The following is a 21,432-nucleotide window of genomic DNA, read 5'->3' as shown; positions in this document are numbered from 1 at the left end:
TTCCTTGTGTTTTTAACCACACTTGTGATAAATACTGTAGGTTCAGTGCTGTTCATTTGTCTACCAAAAGCTTCCTCCTCCATCCCTTCTTTTCATTTACATTTGAGCTATTCAAGAACTAGCATCTGATGGTAGTGTTGTGGCATAGTGGGTAAAGTCACCACCTATGATGCCAGCATCCCATATGGGCACTGGTTTATGTCTCCATTGCTCCACCTCTTATCCAGTTCCCTGCTTACATGCCTGAGAAAAATGATGGAAGATGGCCACCCAAGTGTTTGGATCCATGTGGGAGACCCAGCTGAAGCTTCTTGCCATGGCCTGGCAGTGTGGCCAACTGGAGAGTAGACGAGAGGATGGAAGATTCTATAATTCATATTCTCTCTCCCTCTCTCTCTCTCACATTCTGTGTGGGAAGGCATTGGATAAACAGCCCCGCTTCATGCAGTTTCCATTCTTAAGTAGCCTCTAAGTCCTGGCATGGCTTCCCATCATTTCTTCCCAGAGCAACTCCACATTTCTTGAACAAATATCACCCCTCCCATCTTCCCACCCCACTGAGTATACCAGAGACTGCAATAGTCACTGCTAACTGAACACACAGAAAAAGATCTAATCAGACAAGGGAAAGGAATGCAAACCCAGAGTTCAGCAATGTGCTCTCTTCTTACTTTTCTTCCTCATTCTCTTTGGCCCTTACCTTGCAAGAAAAGTCAGCCCAGGCTTCCTGGCATTCATCAGATAAGGATCAGGGCTTAAGTGCTTCCTCCCACTTCAGACCAGGCTAGATGGTAAGCTTATCATTTTATCAGCCAGAAACAAGCCTAGAACCTGTGTCTCTGTGACTGCTCGCCTCTATATCCATCCAGCCCTTGATGGAAAATCCCCGGTGGTGGTCTGGAGCCCACAGCAGGAGGCTCCCACCAGAGCCCCTGGTCTGCTCCCAATTGCTTGCTGGCCAGGCTAAGAAACCATCCCAGGAAATTTTCCAAGATCACAGCTTTCCATAAACATGCCTGAAATTCCTTTTCCTGACTCAGACTTGAGGCTTCCTCCTCCTGCTCCTCGTAAGTTCTAGATACCACCCTTGAGAATTCCACTGGAAAATGCCTGATCACTTGAGATTCTGTGTGCTGGCTGAACACCATGTGAACACAAAGCTGTCAGCCACATGGCAATGGGATAATCTGTACTCCCTTAAAAGCTCTGCTTGGTTAACACCAAGTCCTGTTTTCTAGTTGGGAAAGCAGCTCTTTGTCCAGATGTCAATGAGAGAAAATTGCAGTTAGTAGGTTAAACGCACATGTGCATCAGCTTTAATGGGCACTGAAAATGTGAACCCAGAGAGATCTGAGGTCAGCGTGCATTGGGAGCTAGATCAGAAGTCCAGAGTTGGAGCTGTGGCCTCAGGGTAGTCCTGAGTTCCTTTTCTCCACTGGCCTGGACCACACCTATCAATCACATAGGATGATAATGACAATTCAGTGAAGTCTCTATGTGAATGGGGATAGCTTGTTTTTTTTTTTTTTTTTCTTTAATATTCATTTATTCATTAATTACATTGCATTACATGACTGGGATTCCCCCCCCCTTCACCCCAAACCCTTCCCCCATCATGAATTCCTTCACCTTGATGCATAACCACAGCTCAAGTTCCGTTGAGATTCCCTAATTAAAAGTTTACACCATACAGAGTCCAGCATCCCACTTGTCCAGTTCAAGTTCAACGGCCTCTTAGGGAGGCCCTCTCAGGTTTGTAGGCAGAGCCAGCAGAGCGTCACCTCGATCAATTAGAAGCTCCAACATATCATCAGCAACAGTTCAGGTAGGATGAGGCTGGTGCAGAGTCCACTGATTGACATAGTCCATCTTAGGGTTTCCCCTTGTCCAGTTTTCCGCTGCAAGCATAAAGCTGAGGTGGTTGATTCATCTACTCCATTTTCCATCTTTTTTTGATTAATGCTTTGATTCCTCCATTTTGTTCAGGGGAATCCCCCTAAAAAAAACTTTGAGGCATTCCCAGTCCAGGCTCCTACATGTACTACTAGTAAGCACAGTGCCCGCCACCATCCATCACTCCGATCAGCTGATGGTTTTAACCCCTGGGTTGGTTCTCTTCTGAGCCCCGACCTCTATTGGAACCAATGAGTATCGCATCTCTCCCCGGCTCTGCCCATCACACTCTCGTCCCTCACCTAAACCAGTGGGAGGAGTGCTGGTCGGGTGTTGCATTCCCTGCTAGCACAGGCCATTTCACCTTGGCATTTTGTGTTTTATACTGTTTTTTTTTTTTTTTTTTTTAATCGCAACCAAACCCGGCCAGGCCCCCACACAGTTTCAGCACTTGGGCTTGCCAGTGGATGACGTGAACCGACTCAGCCTGGTCTGCCCCAACCCGAGCCAAGTGTATTCCAGTGGGTCACATTCCAAAGCCTCTTCTGGGTTATTTACCTCCATGCTTCTTGCGTTTATTTGTAGAGTCAGTGTCCTGTCAGAGGATCTGTTCAGGTTCCTCCCTCCGACTCCTTCATGGTGTCGGGCTTCACGAATGGGGATAGCTTGTATGGGAACTCTAAACCCCTGTACCAATGGAAGATCTTGAGAAAGTCCACAAGCTTTATGTCCCGAAGTGTACAAAAGCTGGCATTTTTATTCTAACCAGGTGGCTCATTCATTTTTGGCTCGTCCTCATATCACATGTTTTTAGACTAGAAAAGCACACCCAGGTTTCCTTTGCCAAGTCAACAAACTTTTTTTTTCTGGCATGCTGGTTGCTGCTAATCAAGGAAGCCATTGCAGTCTGTATGCCAACATGTGACCTGGCAACACAGAGGGCACTTGACCCACTGGCTGGCAGCTCACCTGTTGGATGTTGCTGGATCTGCCTGCTGTGGAGATGGTCACTGAGGAACTCTTGAGAGCAGATCGAAGCCCATCGGTGTGCATGGTCTGGTCATAGACCACCTTACTCCTGTGAATTAAATTCCAGGAGACTTGTTGTTTCTGCCATCCCCATTGAGCAGATGGAGGCATGAGCGCCATCAGCATTGTTGATGGTTCCAAGAAGGCACCAGATTGAGAAGAACCAGAAAGCCTTTCAGGCACAGAATTCCAAGAAATATGTAATCTTGTATAATTACAACATATTTTATAATGAACTAAAGTATATTAATATTGACTAACACAAGTACATGATAAAAGTGCAACTAATAAAGCCCTAAATCGGATTGTGAACTACAATCCCTGTAAGCCAAATCTGGCCCCCTTCTTTGCTTTGGCAAATAAAGTTTTATTGGAATATCACCACACTTGGACATTGGCAACTTTCACAGTACAGCCACTGGACTGGGTAGGCATGACAGGAAATTTTGTGGTCCACAGAGTGAAATTATTTTCTCTCTACCTTTTAATAGAGTGAGTCAATTATTTAACCACATTCTTACAGTCATTTAAAAAAGAAGGTGGTAGGCAGCTGTCTTTCCTCTATGCTCTGTCCTCCCTGCTCCACGAAGCCCAGTTCTGCATGTCTGCCACATCCTGTGACTTTCTGCCCAGGCTCCCACTGATTGGCGGCCAAACTATGAGCGGCTTGGGGACATGCCCTGTTCTCCCTGTGTGCACCCCTAGCCCAGCCCAGCCCAGTCCAACGTAGCCCAGGAGGCTCTCTTTGAGGGAGGGGCACAGAGAGTCCGACCCACTCAGAGCCCAGAACACGCCAAGGGAGACCCCCTCAGGGTCCTCAGGGTGTGCAGGTTGGCAGTTGCTGGCATCTGGGCAAATGGGGCGTTTCCTTCCTGCCAGAGTGATGGAGATATGTCAAAGCTGGATCAAGGTCTTCCATCCAAGTACTAACCAGGCCCGACCCTGCTTAGCTTCCGAGAGCAGACGAGATTGGGCATGTTCAGGGTGGTATGGCCGTAGACTGGATCAAGATCACACAACATTGTGAGTGTACTGAATGCCCCAGAATCACTCGTTTCGAAAGTATTTCATTTTACTGTATGTTATGCCAAACATTCCTCAATAGTTAAGGTTTTTCCTAAAGAAAATTGCTTTTAGGTGGGTAAAGGAAAATACGTACATACCATCTTAAATGTTAAATTGATGAAGTAATCATGGTGTTTTAAACCTGTTAAAATTGAGTGCCGTGGTGAGCAGGAAGCTCTCAGGTTCTGAGTAAGGTGTGGGCCCCGCTCCCCTGGCCCAAACTTGGGAGGATGACACAGCCTATGGTTCTCATCTGTTTGTCTCCGACAGAGGTGGAGAAGACCCGGTGCCAGCAGGAGCGGGAGCACATTCTTGGATCCGTGGGGGCAGCAGACACACAACGGCCCCGCCCACCAGGCCTGTTTGTCCCCGAGTGCGACGAACATGGCCACTACGTGCCCACCCAGTGCCACGGCAGCACAGGCTACTGCTGGTGTGTGGATCGCGATGGCCGTGAGATAGAAGGCACCAGGACCAGACCGGGGCTGAGACCCCCATGTAAGTGGAGGACAACCAGAGCGACAGCAGGCCTTGGGCCGAGTGGGTGCTCCCCTTCCCCACCCCCTTCCCTGCACGGCCTCTCTCTCTGCTCCTCTCCAACCCCTCACCTTCCCTCTTATTTTCCATGTGCCAGCGTGTTCTGTGGCAGTCTCTTGTGGGACCTGTTGCACTGCCACTGTGATGGTGGTAGCAGGGTGGGGATGGTGGGACAGCCCTTCCCCAGATCCTCATTCAGATGGTGGGGTCCATGCACTCACCTCCTTCACAGTCAGGGTCCTTGAGTTTCTCTGGTTAATTTTCACATCCCAGGTATAGACAGCCAAAAAGATAGCAGTGGGCAGATGCTGTGCTGAGGGCTGGGGACCTGGTCTGAGGCCAAGCAGGGCTGTATGGCCTTGTATGTGCCCTCATCCAGCCTTGGCCTCATTGGAAGATATGAGCAAATTCAGCCTGGAGTGTTCTTCCAGCTCTGAAATGCTGCTTCTGTTGCAGAATGGGAAGTGGACATTGTTACAGGTTGCCAAAAGCTGACTTAAGTCATCCTTGAATCTCTGCTCTCAGGTTACCTAGTAATATATCATAAATGGACCCATCCCATGTTTCCACAAAGCTGCTAAGAAATAGTGAAGTGCTCACAGCCTGCATGAATTCACATGGCTGGCCGACCTTAGCTGAACATCAGGACTGTCAATATCTGAAGGAGCCTACTACCTGGAGTACCCAGGGACAGGCACACAGCTGGGAGGATACAGGGTGCTAGCTGACCACAGCACAGGGAGCGGGTTTGTAAGCAGGGTAGGGAATGAGCCATGGGAAAGGCAGGTGTTTCAGGTAGCCACACAAGCTGAGACGTGCAGGTTGGCAGTGTCATGGGGGAGGGACCCATCAGATGCCAGGCTGTGAAGCCTAGGCGGTGGTCCTGAGGGCAACAAGGGGCCCAGTGAATTTGGAAGGGTTTTGAATGGTCACTGACAACATGAAGCAGATAGCACTTTTAACGATGTCACTGCTGGGTGGCAGGAACTGAGATGCAGATGTAAGAGCCCTTAGCATCTCTTGCTGTGCTCACATTTAATCCAGGTAAGAAATGGGAAGTATGGGCAGTGAGTCTGAAGCAGATAGATGCAGTCTGGGGATTCTAAAGAGGTTGACTGGACTAGTTCAGGTATAACAGGCAAGGTAAACAAGGGAACGAACTAGAAATGACCTTGGCAATGACCTGACTCAGCTCCCTCACTTAAGGAGGAAGAGGATGCAGCCCAGGGAGGTGCATACACACAATGTGAGAGTGACAAACCCAGGTCTTAGGCCCCCTGGTACCTGGTCAGTGCTCCTTCTCTGCAGCACAGGCTTTCCAGGCCCTCCTGGGGCCATTCTGGTCAGCTGAGTCAGAAAGCAATGCCAAGGATCAAGATCAGCCATTGGGGGGGGGGGGGGCAGTTCTTCAGAGCCCAGAAGGAGCATATTCCTGCTTGTCACATCCAAGGCAGACGTGACCTTTGGCTGTGGCACAGGACACACAGGGAAAACTTTGTGCTAGGCTCCTCCAGCAAAGCTTCTGCTAGAAGGTAACTCCTCTGCGGCAGGCATTCAGGCTGCTGCTGCTAGTGTGGGCTTCACTAGTGACCAGCCCCAGTGCCCAAAGCATGGTGTGAAGAGCCAAGTTACTTTTGATAAGAGGGAGGCTATGCACTTTTCCCCTACTGGACCTTGAATGTGAGGCCCATGGTCCTCTTTGCAAATGGCCTTTGGTTGAGCACTTTCTGCTGCAGGTGCTTCTAGGTGTGCACTGAGCATGGTATGGCTGTGTGGTTGTGATACTGTGAAGGTTATGCTACTGGGTGTGCAGATGTGTTTGCACACTGTGCATGTACATGTATGAGTGTGTGCACTTGTGTGTGTATGTGCAGGTCTTGCTCACTGACCTCTCCTGTGACCTAGGTCTGAGTACAGTGGCTCCACCAATTCACCCTGGACCCCCATTGCCTACTGCTGTGATCCCCCTGCCTCCGGGAACCCACTTACTCTTTGCCCAGGCTGGAAAGATAGAACACCTACCCCTGGATGGAAACACCATGAAGAAGACAGAAGCCAAGGCATTACTTCACATGCCGGTGAGTGCTGGCTGATTGTACCTGGTGACAGTTCCTACTCAGTGACCTGGAAAAATAAGCAGGGTGCTGAGCTCAATCCCTGGAACCAGGGTTTCCTATTTCTCACGGTTCTGGGTGGCCTGAGTTCCTGACCGGACATGAGAAGGCTGTACCTGGAGATGACCAGGTGGGGCCTTTACAGTTTGGTATCTTACCTGCATGCATGCACCTGTAGACTCTCACCTTCCATTCCTGTAAAGTTCATCATGACTCATCTCAAAGGCTTTCTGTCAGCCCTGTGGTAGTAACAAGCTCCGGCTTAGAGGTTTTTGAAAGCTTCAGGCAGAGCTGCATTTAGTGAAGTGGGCGATTTCTGTGCATTTGAGGAAGTGTAGGACATTCTGTTTATCTGGGTCCCTAACTTCTGCCAAGACCTCACATGTGGGATAGGGTGGGGGAATTCCCTGGCAGTGAGTGTTAAGGCACAGCCGGAGAGATGTGAGGGTCTTGTAGTGAGGCGGAGCCAGGGGCCAGGTTCATCAGCCCCCATGAGGATTGATTCAGTGTTCCTAAAAACATCCAGGAAAAGACTCCTGTATGTCATATTACCTGTCTCAGACCAAGCTTCCGGCTTGGCTTTTCTTCTTCCTTTGTTTACTCCGCTGCTTCCTGCCACTCCCCCTATATTCTCTTGCCGCCTGGGTCTCCACGTCACAGATGCACACAGAGATGCCGTGTCCCTTCTTTTCTTTCTTTCTTTTTTTTTTTTTAAATTGCGAAGTCAGATATACAGAAAGGAGGAGAGACAGAGGAAGATTTTCCATCTGTTGATTCACTCCCCAAGCGGCCACAAAAGACAGAGCTGAGCTGATCCAAAGCCAGGAGTCAGGAGCTTCTTCCGCTTCCCACATGGGTGCATGTCCCAAGGCCCTGGGCCATTCTCAACTGCTTTCCCAGGTCACAAGCAGGGAGCTGGATGGGAAGCGGGGTCACTGGAACACAAACTGGCGCCCATATGGGATCCCAGCACGTGCAAGGCGAGGACTTTAGTTATCAAGCGACAATGCTGGGCCCACTGCATTCCTTCTTCTTTAGGGGAGGGAAGAAACGTCAGCCCAAATGTATAATAGTAAAGAAGGCATCTAAGGCCACTTGCAAAGCAACACATGTCCTTCCCCTGCACAAGCCGCTCCAATGGGTTCCCACTTTCCTTAGGGTAAAATACAGCCCTTATCAGATCTTCAAAGCTGCACATGAGGTGGTCATCACAATGTAGTAGTTCAGTTATCACTTGGGATACCCACTTCCCATATTAGAGTGCCTGTTTGGAGTTCTGGATACTTCACTTTCTATCAAGCTTCCTGCTGATGTGGACCCTGGGAGGTAACAGATGAATGAAGTACTTTGGGGCCTTGCCCCCTGACATCAGAGACCCAGGTGAGATCTGGGCTCCTGGCTTGATGGGCATTGAACCAGTAGATAGAGAATTTATTTGTACATGTCTGTTTGTCTCTCTGAATTTCAAATAAAATGAAAATAGATAAATGGGTTAACAATTTTATAGGTAATATTTCTGAATCTATAAATCTGTTTATGGAGGTCTGGTATTGTAACAGTGTTATATACTATTCCAGTATCCTAACTTACCTCTTCATTTAGTTGGACTAACTTTAATCTTCCTCTACAATGTTTTCTTTCATTCAATTTGGAGTCATGCACCCTTTTTTTTTTAAAGATTTATTTTATTTTTATTGTAAAATCAGTTATACACAGAGGAGGAGAGACAGAGAGGAAGATCTTCTGTCCAATGGTTCACTCCCCAAGTGACTGCAACGGCCAGAGCTGCGTCGATGTAAAGCCAGGAGCCTCCTCCAGGTCTCCCACGTGGGTGCAGGGTCCCAAGGCTTTGGACCATCCTCGACTGCTTTCCCAGGCCACAAGCAGGGAGCTGGGAAGCGGGGCTGCTGGGATTATAACCGGCACCCATTTGGGAACCCAGTGCGTTCAAAGTGAGGACTTTAGCCGCTAGGCCGCTGTGCCGGGCCCAGAGTCATGCACCTTTAAAAATGTTTATTATTAATTATCTTATGTTTTTTGATGCTAAAAAGGTTGTTTTTAAATTATTCTTTGTGTTAGCATATTAAAGTATGATTTTATATTGGCCTTATATTTAGCAGCATTGCCAGATCCAGGTATAGTTGTGATAGTTTTTAAGAGTCTCAAGGACTTTCACCGTAAACAATTTTATTATTTTACAATGGAGTGATTTTACTTCTCCCTTTCTGGTGTTTTTGCCTTGTTTCTTTTTCTTTACAAACTTTGGATAGCTGAGATTTCTCAGAAGGAATATAAACAGCAGTAGTCATGAGAGCAACAAATAACAAGTTTGATTTAATAAAAATTTAAAACTTTTGCTGTTTTAGAGACATCATTAAGAAAATGAAATAGCAAGCTACATGTGAGAAAGTAAACTTGGACATAATATCTCTATGTGTATGTATATCTGTAATGTTTATTATAGAGGAAGGGGATTTGTATAAAATAAAGAATTCCTATAATTCAATAATAAAAAAAAGCTTTAACGGGAACAAGATTTGAATTTGCTCCATTTAGAAGATCTGCTGTGGTGGAGCATGCAGAGCTACAACCTGCAGCACTGGCATCCTGTACGAGCATGGGTTTTGTCCCAGCTGCTCTACTTCAGTCCATCTGCCTGCTAATACACCTGGGAAAGCAGTGGAAGATGGCCCAAGTGTTTGGGTTCCTGCCATCTGTGTGAGAGACCTAGATAAAAGCTCTTGATTGCTGGCTTCAGCCTAACCAAGCCCTGGGCATTTCGTCTTCTGGGGAGTGAAGTAGCAGATGGAAGATCTCTCCTTCTCTCTGTAACTCTGCCTTTCAAATAAATAATATTTTTTTAAAAAGATTCATTTATTTTTATTACAAAGTCAGATATACAGAGAGGAGGAAAGACAGAGAGGAAGATCTTCCATCCAATGATTCACTCTCCAAGTGAGCGCAACAGCCAGTGCTGGGCCGATCCGAAGCCGGGAACCAGGAACCTCTTCCAGGTCTCCCACACGGGTGGGTGCAGGGTCCCAAAGCACTGGGCCATCCTCGACTGGTTTCCCAGGCCACTAGCAGGGAGCTGGATGGGAAGTGGAGCTGCCGGGATTAGAACCGGTGCCCATATGGCGAGGACTTTAGCTGCTAGGCCATGGCGCCAGGCCCTCAAATAAATAATCTTTAAAAAATATATAATAGGAAGATATCCAAGTGTCTGTAAGCACATACAGATTCTCATTGTTAGGCACAGAACAGTGTTATCAGAGTCTCTTGTGATATGAGATGGGCCAGGTCCACTACCTCAAAGCACCACACTTTCCAGATCTTCTGAGGGATGTTCCGAAGATCCATAATTAAATCATCAGCCTCTGGTTTTTCTAGCCTAAGAAGCTTTAATATTAGGATGATTGTGGGTAGACATTTCTCATCATTTATCAGTGGTCTTCTTTTGAAGGATAAAGTCATCATTGGGCTGGCCTTTGACTGTGTGGACAAGATGGTTTACTGGACAGACATCAGTGAGCCTTCCATTGGGAGAGCCAGTCTGCATGGTGGAGAGCCATCTACCATCATTCGGCAAGGTGAGTATATTAGATTTTGTTACTGCAAAGAAAATACCCGAGACAACCCAATTAGGAATGAAGTGGGATTATTTTGGCTCAAGGATCTGAAGTTCAAGTCCAGAATCAGGCAGCCCCATTGGTTTGTCCTCCCAGGAGGGTGGTGCTGGGAATGGCAGAACACCAGCAGAGGTACGATCACCTGATGGACCAGAAAGCAGAGAATGGTGGGGACCAACTTGGCTTTTATGATCAACTCCTCAGGCAGTGACCTAAGGACCTCCCACTCTGCCTACTTCCTCAATACCATTAGGTTCCCATGTTTTTACTACCATGAGCTACAACTTTTTAGATGTAAAGTTCATAATGAGTTTGGAGGATAAGTCACATTCAGGCTATAGTATTAGGCAAGCAAACATCATCTTTCTTTCTCGTTTTACTTCTAGCAGCTTAAGTGGCTGTTGGCACAATGTGCAAGGGTGGAATATATGGCTGGTCATAGGGGCTGGTGATGTGAGAAGGGTCAGTTCTGCTGCCTCAAAACACCACCATTTCTAGCTTCCCTGAAGAGTTCTCAAAGGGCTCATTTTTAAATCATGAACCTTTTTGTTGCTAGCCTAAGAAGAATAAAACTAGCAAAGCTAGTGCCTTTCTCGGAAAGCTTTATGTTATGAAATTTTCCTGAACAATACACAGAACACACACACAAACTAAAAACTCTACAAGGGAGATTAGCATACTGGGAAATAATGGGTATATATAGCGTGTGCCTTTACTCTCAAATAGTGGTAGGATTTCCATTATTATTTTTAATTATGCATTTAGATTGTGTTACTTTAGATTCTTCCTTTTGCTTGTCATGTCATGCTACATTTATAAAGCAGAAAACCAGTCCTGTAATGGTGAAATGAATGACTATGCCATTGTAATAACTTGGGAAGAAATAATAGAAGATGTAATATGAAAATAATAGGGATGTGGGGAGGGAGTATTGAGTGGAGGTGGGATGATCCCACATGCATGTAAATTTATACCATGGGAAAAAGTATATTTAAGAAAAAGTCAAGCCCATCATCTGGATTTAATATCCATTCTCCCTCTGGCTTCTGGGCCTACAGCTGGTTCTCTAAGCATCTGTGCCACGCTGTGCTCTCTTGGGGTTTTCCCTAAGGCCATAAGCACATGAGTTATACAGTACAGATGGGTCACAAGCATGTTAGCAAATACTAACTCTGATGGTTACATCTACTCCTAACACAGTTGTCAGGTTAAAGGGCTGTCACTGCAGCTGCCACATGGTGAGCAAGAGGTTTCTCTTCTTGACCTTGCCCCTACTGCCTTAACTCTGATTGCCTACACCACAGGAGTCCAGCAGATCAGGCTGACTGCTGACCCATAGTTCTCAGTCTTTTGTTGCATAACTGATGAGAAAGTGTGTGGGATACTTTAGCATAGCCTGCCCTTCCTCATTTTACCCAAGTCTCTTAAAGATCCCACTTGAAATCAAGAACTATGCATTGTTTATTTTGTTTTATTTTTGCCCTACACTGAACAAGTTAGGACCATTTTGTAATGGGTGTGCTTTATCTCATTTAAATACCATTACAACGAAAATCCAAGCATCTGTATAATTGGCCATGTACTGAAAAGGTCAAAGCTTGCGTGTTGCTTAATCGTCAGTGACTCATAAGCTTAGCTGCAAATGTTTGTACTCAGAAGGCCTGGTCAGGCTGATGACATTTTTTGTAAAGTTACCTCTTCTCTGTAAAATGTGCAAGCTGGAGGCTCATTGTAAAATCTCTGAGTCTTATTTCATGTTTCTTTTTCTTTTGTAATTACTTGTAAGGTTCATTTTATTTATTTTAAAGGCAGAATGACAGAGGGGTGGGGTTGAGACAGAGAAGGAGATCTTCCATCTGCTGCTTCATTCCCTAAATGACCATAATGGTTGAGGCTGGGCTGGGCTGAAACAAGAGTCTGGAGCTCCCTCCAGGTCTCCCACTTGGGTGGCAGAGGTGGGTGGCAGATCACCTTCATCTGCTGCCTCCCCGGGCACGTTTGCAGGGAGCTGGGTCAGAGGTAGAACATCCAGGGCTAGAATGGGCATGCGTATTGGTTTCTAGAGTCACAGGCTGTGTCTTAACTTACTACACCACACTGCCACCTCCCTCATGTTTTTTCTTAGTTGGGAATGAATGTAGCCTTCTCAGAGTCCAGCTGAAGGGTTCTGGAACTGTCCCTATCCCTGAGGAATAGCCCCTGGGGCATGCTTTCCCTTCTTTGGCTCCTTCACAAGAGATGACCCAGCAGAAACTAAGCTGAGGGTGAATTCATTACATCTAGCTTTGGACACAGACCCAAGTCCTTTTCTGCAAGCCAGTAGATTGTAAATAATGTCTGTGAGTTTCATGCTGTGATTTTATGTACAGACATTTAAAAATGCCTTTTGTGCATTTTCTCTCTTTTTCTTTGTTAAGAATGTTGTTACTCTTATCTGCTATTTGATTTCAAAACCCAAAAGGAAGTGGGGAGTGTGTCATTTATTGCTATTTCCTGTTGGTTTTGGAGCTAATCATCATCCAAGAAAGCTTTAAACACAGTGAGAAGCATTCCAAGCACAAAGCCTATTTACTGGGAAACTACAGAATTTAACCAAAATAGGCCTTTAGTGAAGAAAAATCACTGGGAATATCTGTAAGAGAGATAGGAACTTGCCTGGTAAGCGAGAATGGCAGTGATTATCTTTTCTTCCTTATTTCAGTCCAAAGCTTGGCCTTCTCTTTCCTTGATGTAAAGTCCCAGCCAAATGTGTTTTTGCAAAGATTATTTATTTGAAAGGCAGAGTTACAGAGAGAGAGAAGGAAAGACAGAGGGTGAGCTCTTCCATCTGGTGGCTTACCCCCGCAAAAGGCTACAGTGGCCTGAGCCAGGCCAAAGCTGGGAGCCTGGAACTTCCTCTGGGACTCCCACTTGGATTCAGGAACCCAAGCTCTTGGGCTGTTTGCTGCTGCTTTCCCATTAGCTGCTAGCTGAATTGGAAGTGGAACAGCTGGGACTCAAACCTACACCCGTGTGGGATACTGACACTGCAAGCAGCACCGTAACCCCACGATACCACAGTAAGCTTCACACCCCCAGCTAAATATTTTAGTGGGCATCATAATCTATTTCTTTGCAACACAAGCAATGTCATTGTCTCTTCTTTCGCTGCACAGCATAGGGTGAGGTTCCCCACTGTGCCCACGAGGGAGCACTTTTGGTTGTGAGAATAGGAGGCTTGATTGCCCTTGGGTCTGCCCTCAGGACCAGAGCTGTATCTTTCTAATATATAGTCCTCTGGGGCTTCCCAGGAATCTCATAGAGTTTATCGCTGATCAGCCTTTGACCACCTCTCTGTGTTTGAGCAGCTCACGGGGTGTGCTTGCTCCAAATGTACCCTCAGATTTATTCTGGTTCTGTCTGAAAGTGACAGGGGCCTTGGAGGTCAATGTCATGGTGCCATTGCCTTTAGGGAGGTGTTAATATTTTATGTAGCTCCACTTTGGTTTGGATTACAGAGACCTTTTCTAAGTCTGGCTTCTGATTCTTAGTAAAGTTTTCTGAGGGTGACCTTTCAGGGACTTTGTTGCTTCTGTCTTAGGGGTCCAGTGAAGTCAGAACCCAGGGGAAAGAGGGTCTGAAGTCTTCTGTTTTGATGAAATATTTCAATGTTATGGTTTCCCACAGCCCAGATTCCTCAGACAGGGCCTCCTCTTCTACTTCCTACTCACATGGCAGCCACCCTCAGTGACTTTCAGTACAGACCTTTGTACAAGGAAAAGAATCCTGAATGGGACCACTAAAGCCCAAAGTGCCACTTTTTAAAGACATGGTGATGATGATGATGATGATTGGAAAGGCAGATTTACAGAGAGAATCCTCTACCTGCTGGTTCTCTCCCCAAATGGCTGCAAATTTAGAGCTGAGCTGATCTGAAGCCAGCAGCCAGGAGCTGCTTCTAGTTCTCCCACATGGGTGTAGGGTTCCAGAGACTTGAGCCATCCTCTACTGCTTTCCCAGGACATAAGCAGAGAGCTAGATTGTAAGTGGAGCAGCCTGGGACTAGAACCAGTGCCCATATGGGCTACCAGTGCCATAAGGCGGAGGATTAACCTGTTAAGCCATCATCCTAGCCCCTATTTTTACTTAAAAAAAAAAAAATCCAGGAAAGCCATTGCTCACCTAAACTAATTAAAGTCAAATGGAAGCCCAATAGTCACATGTAAAATTCCCAGTGGCAATCCTGGGCCTAAAAATCAGTTGCTGTGATGCAGTGGAGCCTTCTGGGAGGTTTATTTATTGTTATTGATACTCCATATGTGTACCCCTTTTACTTCTATGAAATATCAGATATGATTTCCTAGAAACATTCTTCCTCAGAAATGACTTTTCTAACCCATAGTTAATAAATGGTGTGGCTCTGCTTGTCCCATTCATCACCTTAAGATCTCTCTGCCTCCTGTTGGCCCATGAGATAGCTCCAAGCTCACTAACTTGGGCATACTAATTTCATCTTTGGGTGCTTTCCCACCTCCATGTCCCCAGCCATATAAAATTATGCACAATTCCCGTCAAGCCATGTGCAAGTGGTCCTTAAATACTGTCCTATTACCTAAAACAACAACAACAACAACAACAAAAACCCTCCATAAGCATTTTTGCCTCACAAACTAATTGTTCCTTCAGAAGCCACCTTCAAGAAGCTGCTCTCAGGCCCAGCACAGTGGCCTAGTGGCTAAAGTCCTCAGCTTGAATGCACCTAGGTCCCATATGGGTGCCAGTTCTAATCCTGGCGGCTCCACTTCCCATCCAGCTCCCTGCTTGTGGCCTGGGAAAACAGTAGAGGATGGCCCAAGGCCTTGGGATCCTGCACCCATGTGAGAGACCTGAAGGAAGCTCCTGGCTCCTGGCTTCAGATTGGCCTAGCACCAGCTATTATAGTCATTTGGGGAGTGAAACAGCAGATGGAAGACCTTCCTCTCTATCTCGCCTCCTGACTTTGCAATAAAAATAATCTTAAAGAAAAAAAAAACCCTGCTTCCTCCAGAAATCTTAACCTGGATTTCAACTCCAGACTGGATCCTATCTGTCTCTTGCAGTCTGCCACATGGCCTGGAGCTCAACACTGGGACTGGGCCCTGGACCACAGTTTAGACATCATTATACTTCTGGTCTCAAGCCTAGAGCATCATGGGTACTACAGGAGCAAATGGGTGGCATTTTTTAATTTATCTCTCTGAGGATTGCTTGTCTTACAAACAGCAAGCATTTTCCATTCTCATCTGGCTTCTCAGAGCCACAGGAGTGGATATTGTGTGGGAGAGTCTGGTGAGCACCTACTTAGACAAAAACAGTGAGAGGAGCTGCGTGTTTGGTTCCAGATCTTGGGAGCCCGGAAGGCATTGCCATTGACCATCTCGGCCGCAACATCTATTGGACGGATTCTCAGCGGGACCGGATAGAGGTCTCCAAGCTGGATGGCACCCAGCGCCGGGTGCTGTTTGAGACTGACTTGGTGAACCCCCGAGGCATTGTGACGGACTCCGTGAGAGGGTATTCTTGCTTAAACCCGATGTATCTCTGTCCCCCTCCCCTCCTGCCTCTTGGCTACAGACTGTGGGCTGACTCTCTCAAGATGAATGTGTACAGGCTGAAGCAGGTGATGGTTGGAGATATCCACCATGAATTCCCCGGGCCCACACTACAATGTGAACTTGATCCCATGTTCCCCTTGCAAATCATTTACCAAGAGACTCTGCAGGCTGACAGCTCAGAAACTGGGCATTTTCCCTGTGGGTTCAGTAGAGATCAACAATCAAGCTGCTTGAACCACAGAAGAGCACAAAGGAGGGTGGCATTAGAGTGTCCTGTGGCTCCTCCCTTGGGCAGACCTCACTTGAATACACTGGAGCCTCATCTGCGGCATTCTCCAGCTCATCCTGGCCATTTCCATCTGGCTCTCATTGCAAGCCCTGACTCTCCGAGCCCAGGCCTGTGCCTCTCTCACACTTTGGTTCTGTCCTTTTGAGGACATCCCTTGTTCTGTGACCCCGAAGCCACCTCTTCAGGGGCAGGTGCTTTGACCGCCACCTCTGCCACCTTAGTCTGGTCCCCTGGGTCTGCAAGGCCTCCCTGCCTGATGGTGTAATACAGGGAATTTCTGTCAGTTACAGGTTTTCTTGTTTGATGAGCAGCTTTGTGAAGGAATAGTCTATCAGTTAAGGGAAAAGGCAATTGGATTTTGAGGGTAACAGAAAAAGCATACTCCAGGGACTGCAGAAGAACTCGTGTTACAGCTGCCTCCAAATCCTTGGCAGCCATTGTGTGCTTGCATGTCTGCTGGTTTCTCGGGAAGGTTTGTTTCACCAACTTTTCCTCATAAGTCTTTGTTGTTTCTCTTCTTCTCTTCTCTTCTCGTCCTCCTCCAGGAACCTTTACTGGACAGATTGGAACAGAGATAATCCCAAAATTGAGACTTCCTACATGGACGGCACCAACCGCAGGATTCTCATGCAAGATGACCTGGGCTTGCCCAATGGGCTGACCTTTGATGCATTCTCGTCTCAGCTCTGCTGGGTGGATGCAGGTGATGCAAGGCTTGGCCTTGTCCAGGGAGAATTCTCAATTGTTTGAGTCAGGGAATTGGCAAACTATAGCCCTTAGGCCCAATCCAACCTGCCACCTGCTTTTAGATAACCCAGAAGTTATGTGGTTTTATATTTTAACATGTTACACTTTTAAGTTGTTGCTTAAAATACCTGCAAACTATTCTTGTTTTTGTCTCACTGCACACAAAACACAAGGTAATGACTGGGTGGCCCTTTAAGGAAAAGCATGGTGACTTCTGTCCTAAGTAGTAGTTGGACAGACCTGTAATCATCTTGATATCTGTTAAGGAACAACTTAGATTTTCTGTAGCTCCCCATTGTCTCCCAAAGGCCCAGTCAGCACTTGGAGCCAAGGAGGCTCAAGTAAGAGCAACCCAGATGAAGTCTGTTCTGTGTGCTCATATCTGGCAGGTGTAGGTATCCCTCTAGCTAGGGATGCAGGGAGCCTGCCAGATAATGGAGGAACGTCAGTCTCTCTCCATGAAAATCTGTTGAGCACTTTTCTGTTGCAAACACTATGTTATGTTCCATGGCAGATGCATGGGAGGCTGTGGTCACCTGCTAGTTAGGACAGAGCAAGGCATGGACACTTGAATGCACACATGGGCCTGAAGTTGTAGTCATCATGAAGGTGTTAATGGGAGCTGTTTGCTGTTAACAAGTGGTACAGATGAACAATCCTTAAAGGCTCTGAATTCAAAGGGCAGGAGGATCAGGAGAAGCTACAGGAAAGAACTTGGACAAGAGGTGGAAGATGATGTATTTCCTTCTAAGAGAACCTGGGCAATGGAGTGGACTCAGACACCAGCTGCTTCCAGAACAACTGGAGCAAGTTGCAGTTTCTCTGCCCCATCTCCTGCTTCTCAGCCGAAGCAGGTGTGGGAATGGACATAGGTGTTGATCCTGGAAAGGCACAAAGCACAGGATGAGAAAGACAGCTCTCCAGTTTTTAAAAGCAAGTCACATGTATTGTCTAGGACCTGGAATGCCAATGCAATGCCAAATTTCCCCACCTCTGCTCTGGATACCCTTGAGTTTTGATACAAAGGGCCCATTTCTGGCATGAACAATATGTGACTTGTGTTTGCTCCACACAGGCACCAATCGGGCGGAGTGCCTGAACCCCAGTCAGCCAAGCAGACGCAAGGTCCTTGAAGGACTTCAATATCCTTTCGCTGTGACAAGCTATGGGAAAAATCTGTATTACACAGACTGGAAGACGTAAGTTGACTACTGCTGGCAGCTGTGCAGGCTGATGCTCCCACTCTGTCTCTGGAAAGCCAGGCCCTTCCCCTCTGGCCCCTTGCCTTGGCCTTGACATCCAGAGATATCCTTTCTTCCGCATCTTTTGGCCGTCAGGAGAGAGGTTAGAGGGTGTGATGGGGAACACCATCATTTGTTAGCTGGCTACTTCTGGCTGCACAGTCTCAAGGGTGTAAACTTGGACTTCCTGTGCATCTCTGTCCCTTCCCCAGGAGCTGGCCCAAGGTTAGCTTCATACACACTTCATGCCCCTGCTGGAACCCCCACAGCCCCTTCTTGAACCCACTTTCTGCCAAAGGAGGGGTTAAACCAAGTAGGCAGCTAGCCAAGTATGTCTAATGGGAAAGCTCATTTCCTGCCTGGAATTTAATGTGGGAGGGGAGCAACAGCTTCTGTTTCTCTTTCCTTGTGAAGCCAAAGAAATGCAATAAGAAAAGGACAGCTAAGAAATAAGGCCACATTGTCTGCTTATGGCCTCCAACTTAAGCCCCAAAATGCCAAAAAGTTTCCCCAGTGAAGAAAAGTTCAAACCATCTAGATGTGCTTTTGACTTTCTGCCCTTTGGTACTTTGAAGGAATTCTGTGGTGGCTGTTGATCTTGCTATTTCCAAAGAAATGGATTCCTTCCACCCGCACAAGCAGACCCGGCTGTATGGCATCACCACTGCCCTGTCTCAGTGTCCCCAAGGTAACTCACCTGTACTGTTGAGGCTGGGGGAAGTGCTGGTCACACTGGATAAGATGTGCAGTCCTATCCACCAAGGGTATTAATTACTGAGTTGCGGAGCCTGGTGAGTGCAAAGAGCACATCAAGGCATGAAGTAGACAATAACCTATGGCACTCTCTGTGGTTTATATCAACTCAGAATTCCAGGTGCTTTATATTTAGTAGTTGCTTTCACTCTCATAGCAGCCTTGTGAACTGGGCACTGCTATGCCCATTTTGTAAAGCAGGAAAATGGAAACAAGTGGCTCAAAGTCATAGCACTCACAGTGGCAGAGCCCCAGGTGAGTCCAGGCAGCCTGGCCCTGTAGTCTACCATATGCTGCCACTCAAAGGCCTGTCCCCTTCCCCTTTCTCCAGTTAAATGAAACCAGGAGTGTAAACTGGATAGAAAGTACCCTGTGCATTAAGAGTCTACCTCCATGTTCTACTGGGAGCTGGAGAACCCTTCCTGAGATCTGTTTCATAGCTTTAGATGTAAATCTGCATAGCTCCCAAACTGAGAATCAGTGTTTTGGCAGGTGTAACTTATAGACAGCAGAGTAGCTTAGCACAGTGTTCTTTTCCCCTGGAGCATGCCTTATGGAAGCTGAACTAAGGTTGTAAGGTATCTGATCTCTCAGTGGCTATTGAATCAGGTCAGAGAAGACTGTTTAACTGATTTCTGACTTTTCTAGGCCATAACTACTGCTCAGTGAACAACGGTGGCTGTACTCACCTCTGCTTGGCCACCCCAGGAAGCAGGACCTGTCGTTGCCCTGACAACACCATTGGAGTTGACTGTATTGAGCGGAACTGAAGATAAGAATGCTTTGTTTTCTCTCCAAGTATTTCACAGCAACATCCTACTTGAATCTACTTGGTCAGACTGAAAACTGTCCTCTGCCTGAGTGACCACTAGGCTCAAGTCCAGCCCAGACTGAGCCCCAACAACTTTCCTCTCACTGGTCCCTTAACCATACACTTCTGTAATGGGAAAATTTCTCCCCTCTACATGAGGACAGAGGCTCTCACTTTATCCCAGCCCTCATGTAAAACCCTTATAAGAGCCTGGGTGATGACTATCCACCCCTCCCCAGTTCCCTGGGACCTTTCCCCAATCATAGAACCCCGGGTGGTAAGTAGAACTACTCCGATCCTGAGTTGGCCCCTTCTCTGAGGTCTTAAAAGCTCAGCCTCATTCAGAGACAGCCATCATCCTGTCAGCTGCTCAGCACACCAGCCAGGGTCTACCTGGGCAAGGCTGTGAGTGAAGGAGGGAGTTAGCCCTCCAATACTTTTTATCTTGGTGCTCTGATGTCCCTGTTTATAGTCCCATTTGTTTTATTCCCCATTTCCTCATTATCTTCATCCCAAGGCCCCCATTGTAATGTGTATGTTCTGCCTTTTGATCAGAACCCATCCTATCCTAGGGAAAATAGGGATACTTTGTGGATGATAATGAGCATCCATTCCCAGATAAAATATTGGCATTATGGTAGTAGCCTTTGATATCAAAAGGCATAAGTTAAAGAAGTATCCTATGTAGAGCCAGATGTTTGAGACTGAGGAATTATTTTGATGTGCCTTATATGATACCAAAGATTATCAGAGTCACCTTATTTTCCTGAACATCTATTTCCCAGCATCTGGTCTGTGAATTCATGGCACTGCTGTCCTGGCAGCTAATACAGACTTGTCAGGCACAGATTAGTGCTGGCACAAGATGAGGACTCACCAGTCCATCAGTTTGGGCCTTTACTCCAGAGAACCAATTTATACTTACCCCTGAGTTTGCTTGCTCTTTTTTCCCCTATCTTTGAATATTATGACTATATATAGCCATCTAAAGATACTATGAAGACCAAATTGGATAATTATATGAATGATCCAGATTCCTTATTGTTTGTTTGTCTAGTTAAATGGATCACTAATGCATTTCATGTTTATATTTCTAAAATGTATTTAGAGAGCATCTGCTTTGAGTAGCTAGTGCTATCTTTTCATCATTCACTCCCCAGAAGCCTAAAGAAATAGACATTTTGGACTGAAATTTGAACATAAGGAGATTGAGTCAATAAAGGGTAGGGTAAAGAGAGCACAGAATACTCAAAGAAGTATTTTGAGGAGATTAACTCACAGCAGGAATGGAAAACCCAAGAGGAATGGGTAGCAAAGAGGATTTATGAATGACGATCAAAAAAAAAAAACTTTAAATAACTTCAAAGATAAAATTATATGTTTTGCTAAAGAATACTTGTACTTGAGGACATAGAAGAGTTTTCTTGATATTCCCTGTGGGGAAGAGAGCCCTCTCCTTTTCTTTAAATCCCAGTGTATTCAATCCCTCTACCTACCTTTTCCTCCTACCTTTGTGCAGTACATTGGAATCCGAATTAGGAGAAAGTCCTTCCTTAAATAATTAGTTTATTTTCAGAGAAAACTCTATCCCCCAAATCATAAGATTTAGGGAACATTTGAAACCTCTATGTAGTCCAGACCCATAAATTAGTCTCTTTTTGTATTTATCATTCCGTATCAAGTCTTCTATATCCAGTGTTCATTATGATTTTTATATAGTCTTATATCAGTGCTATTCATTTTATTATATT

At 46.3% G+C, this 21,432-nt stretch overlaps 1 protein-coding gene across 1 annotated transcript in view; it reads left to right on the top strand.

Moving 5' to 3' along the window:
- The window catches only part of NID1 (nidogen 1), a 74,912-nt gene extending 54,439 nt beyond the window's left edge, over window positions 1–20,473 (top strand). The window contains exons 13-20 of the mRNA XM_058669379.1: window positions 4,258–4,485; window positions 6,430–6,602; window positions 10,102–10,228; window positions 15,628–15,799; window positions 16,675–16,832; window positions 17,952–18,075; window positions 18,693–18,805; window positions 19,519–20,473. Coding sequence (XP_058525362.1) covers window positions 4,258–4,485; window positions 6,430–6,602; window positions 10,102–10,228; window positions 15,628–15,799; window positions 16,675–16,832; window positions 17,952–18,075; window positions 18,693–18,805; window positions 19,519–19,640 — 1,217 coding nt within the window. The 3' untranslated portion in view covers window positions 19,641–20,473. The remainder of the gene's footprint in view (window positions 1–4,257; window positions 4,486–6,429; window positions 6,603–10,101; window positions 10,229–15,627; window positions 15,800–16,674; window positions 16,833–17,951; window positions 18,076–18,692; window positions 18,806–19,518) is intronic.
- Window positions 20,474–21,432: the final 959 nt, after the last annotated feature.

This window comes from Ochotona princeps, chromosome 10 (genome assembly GCF_030435755.1).
Source record: "Ochotona princeps isolate mOchPri1 chromosome 10, mOchPri1.hap1, whole genome shotgun sequence".
NCBI classification, from domain to species: Eukaryota; Metazoa; Chordata; class Mammalia; order Lagomorpha; family Ochotonidae; genus Ochotona; species Ochotona princeps.
The sequence above is the reverse complement of the archived record's forward strand: the minus strand, read 5'-3'. Positions and strand labels throughout refer to the sequence as shown.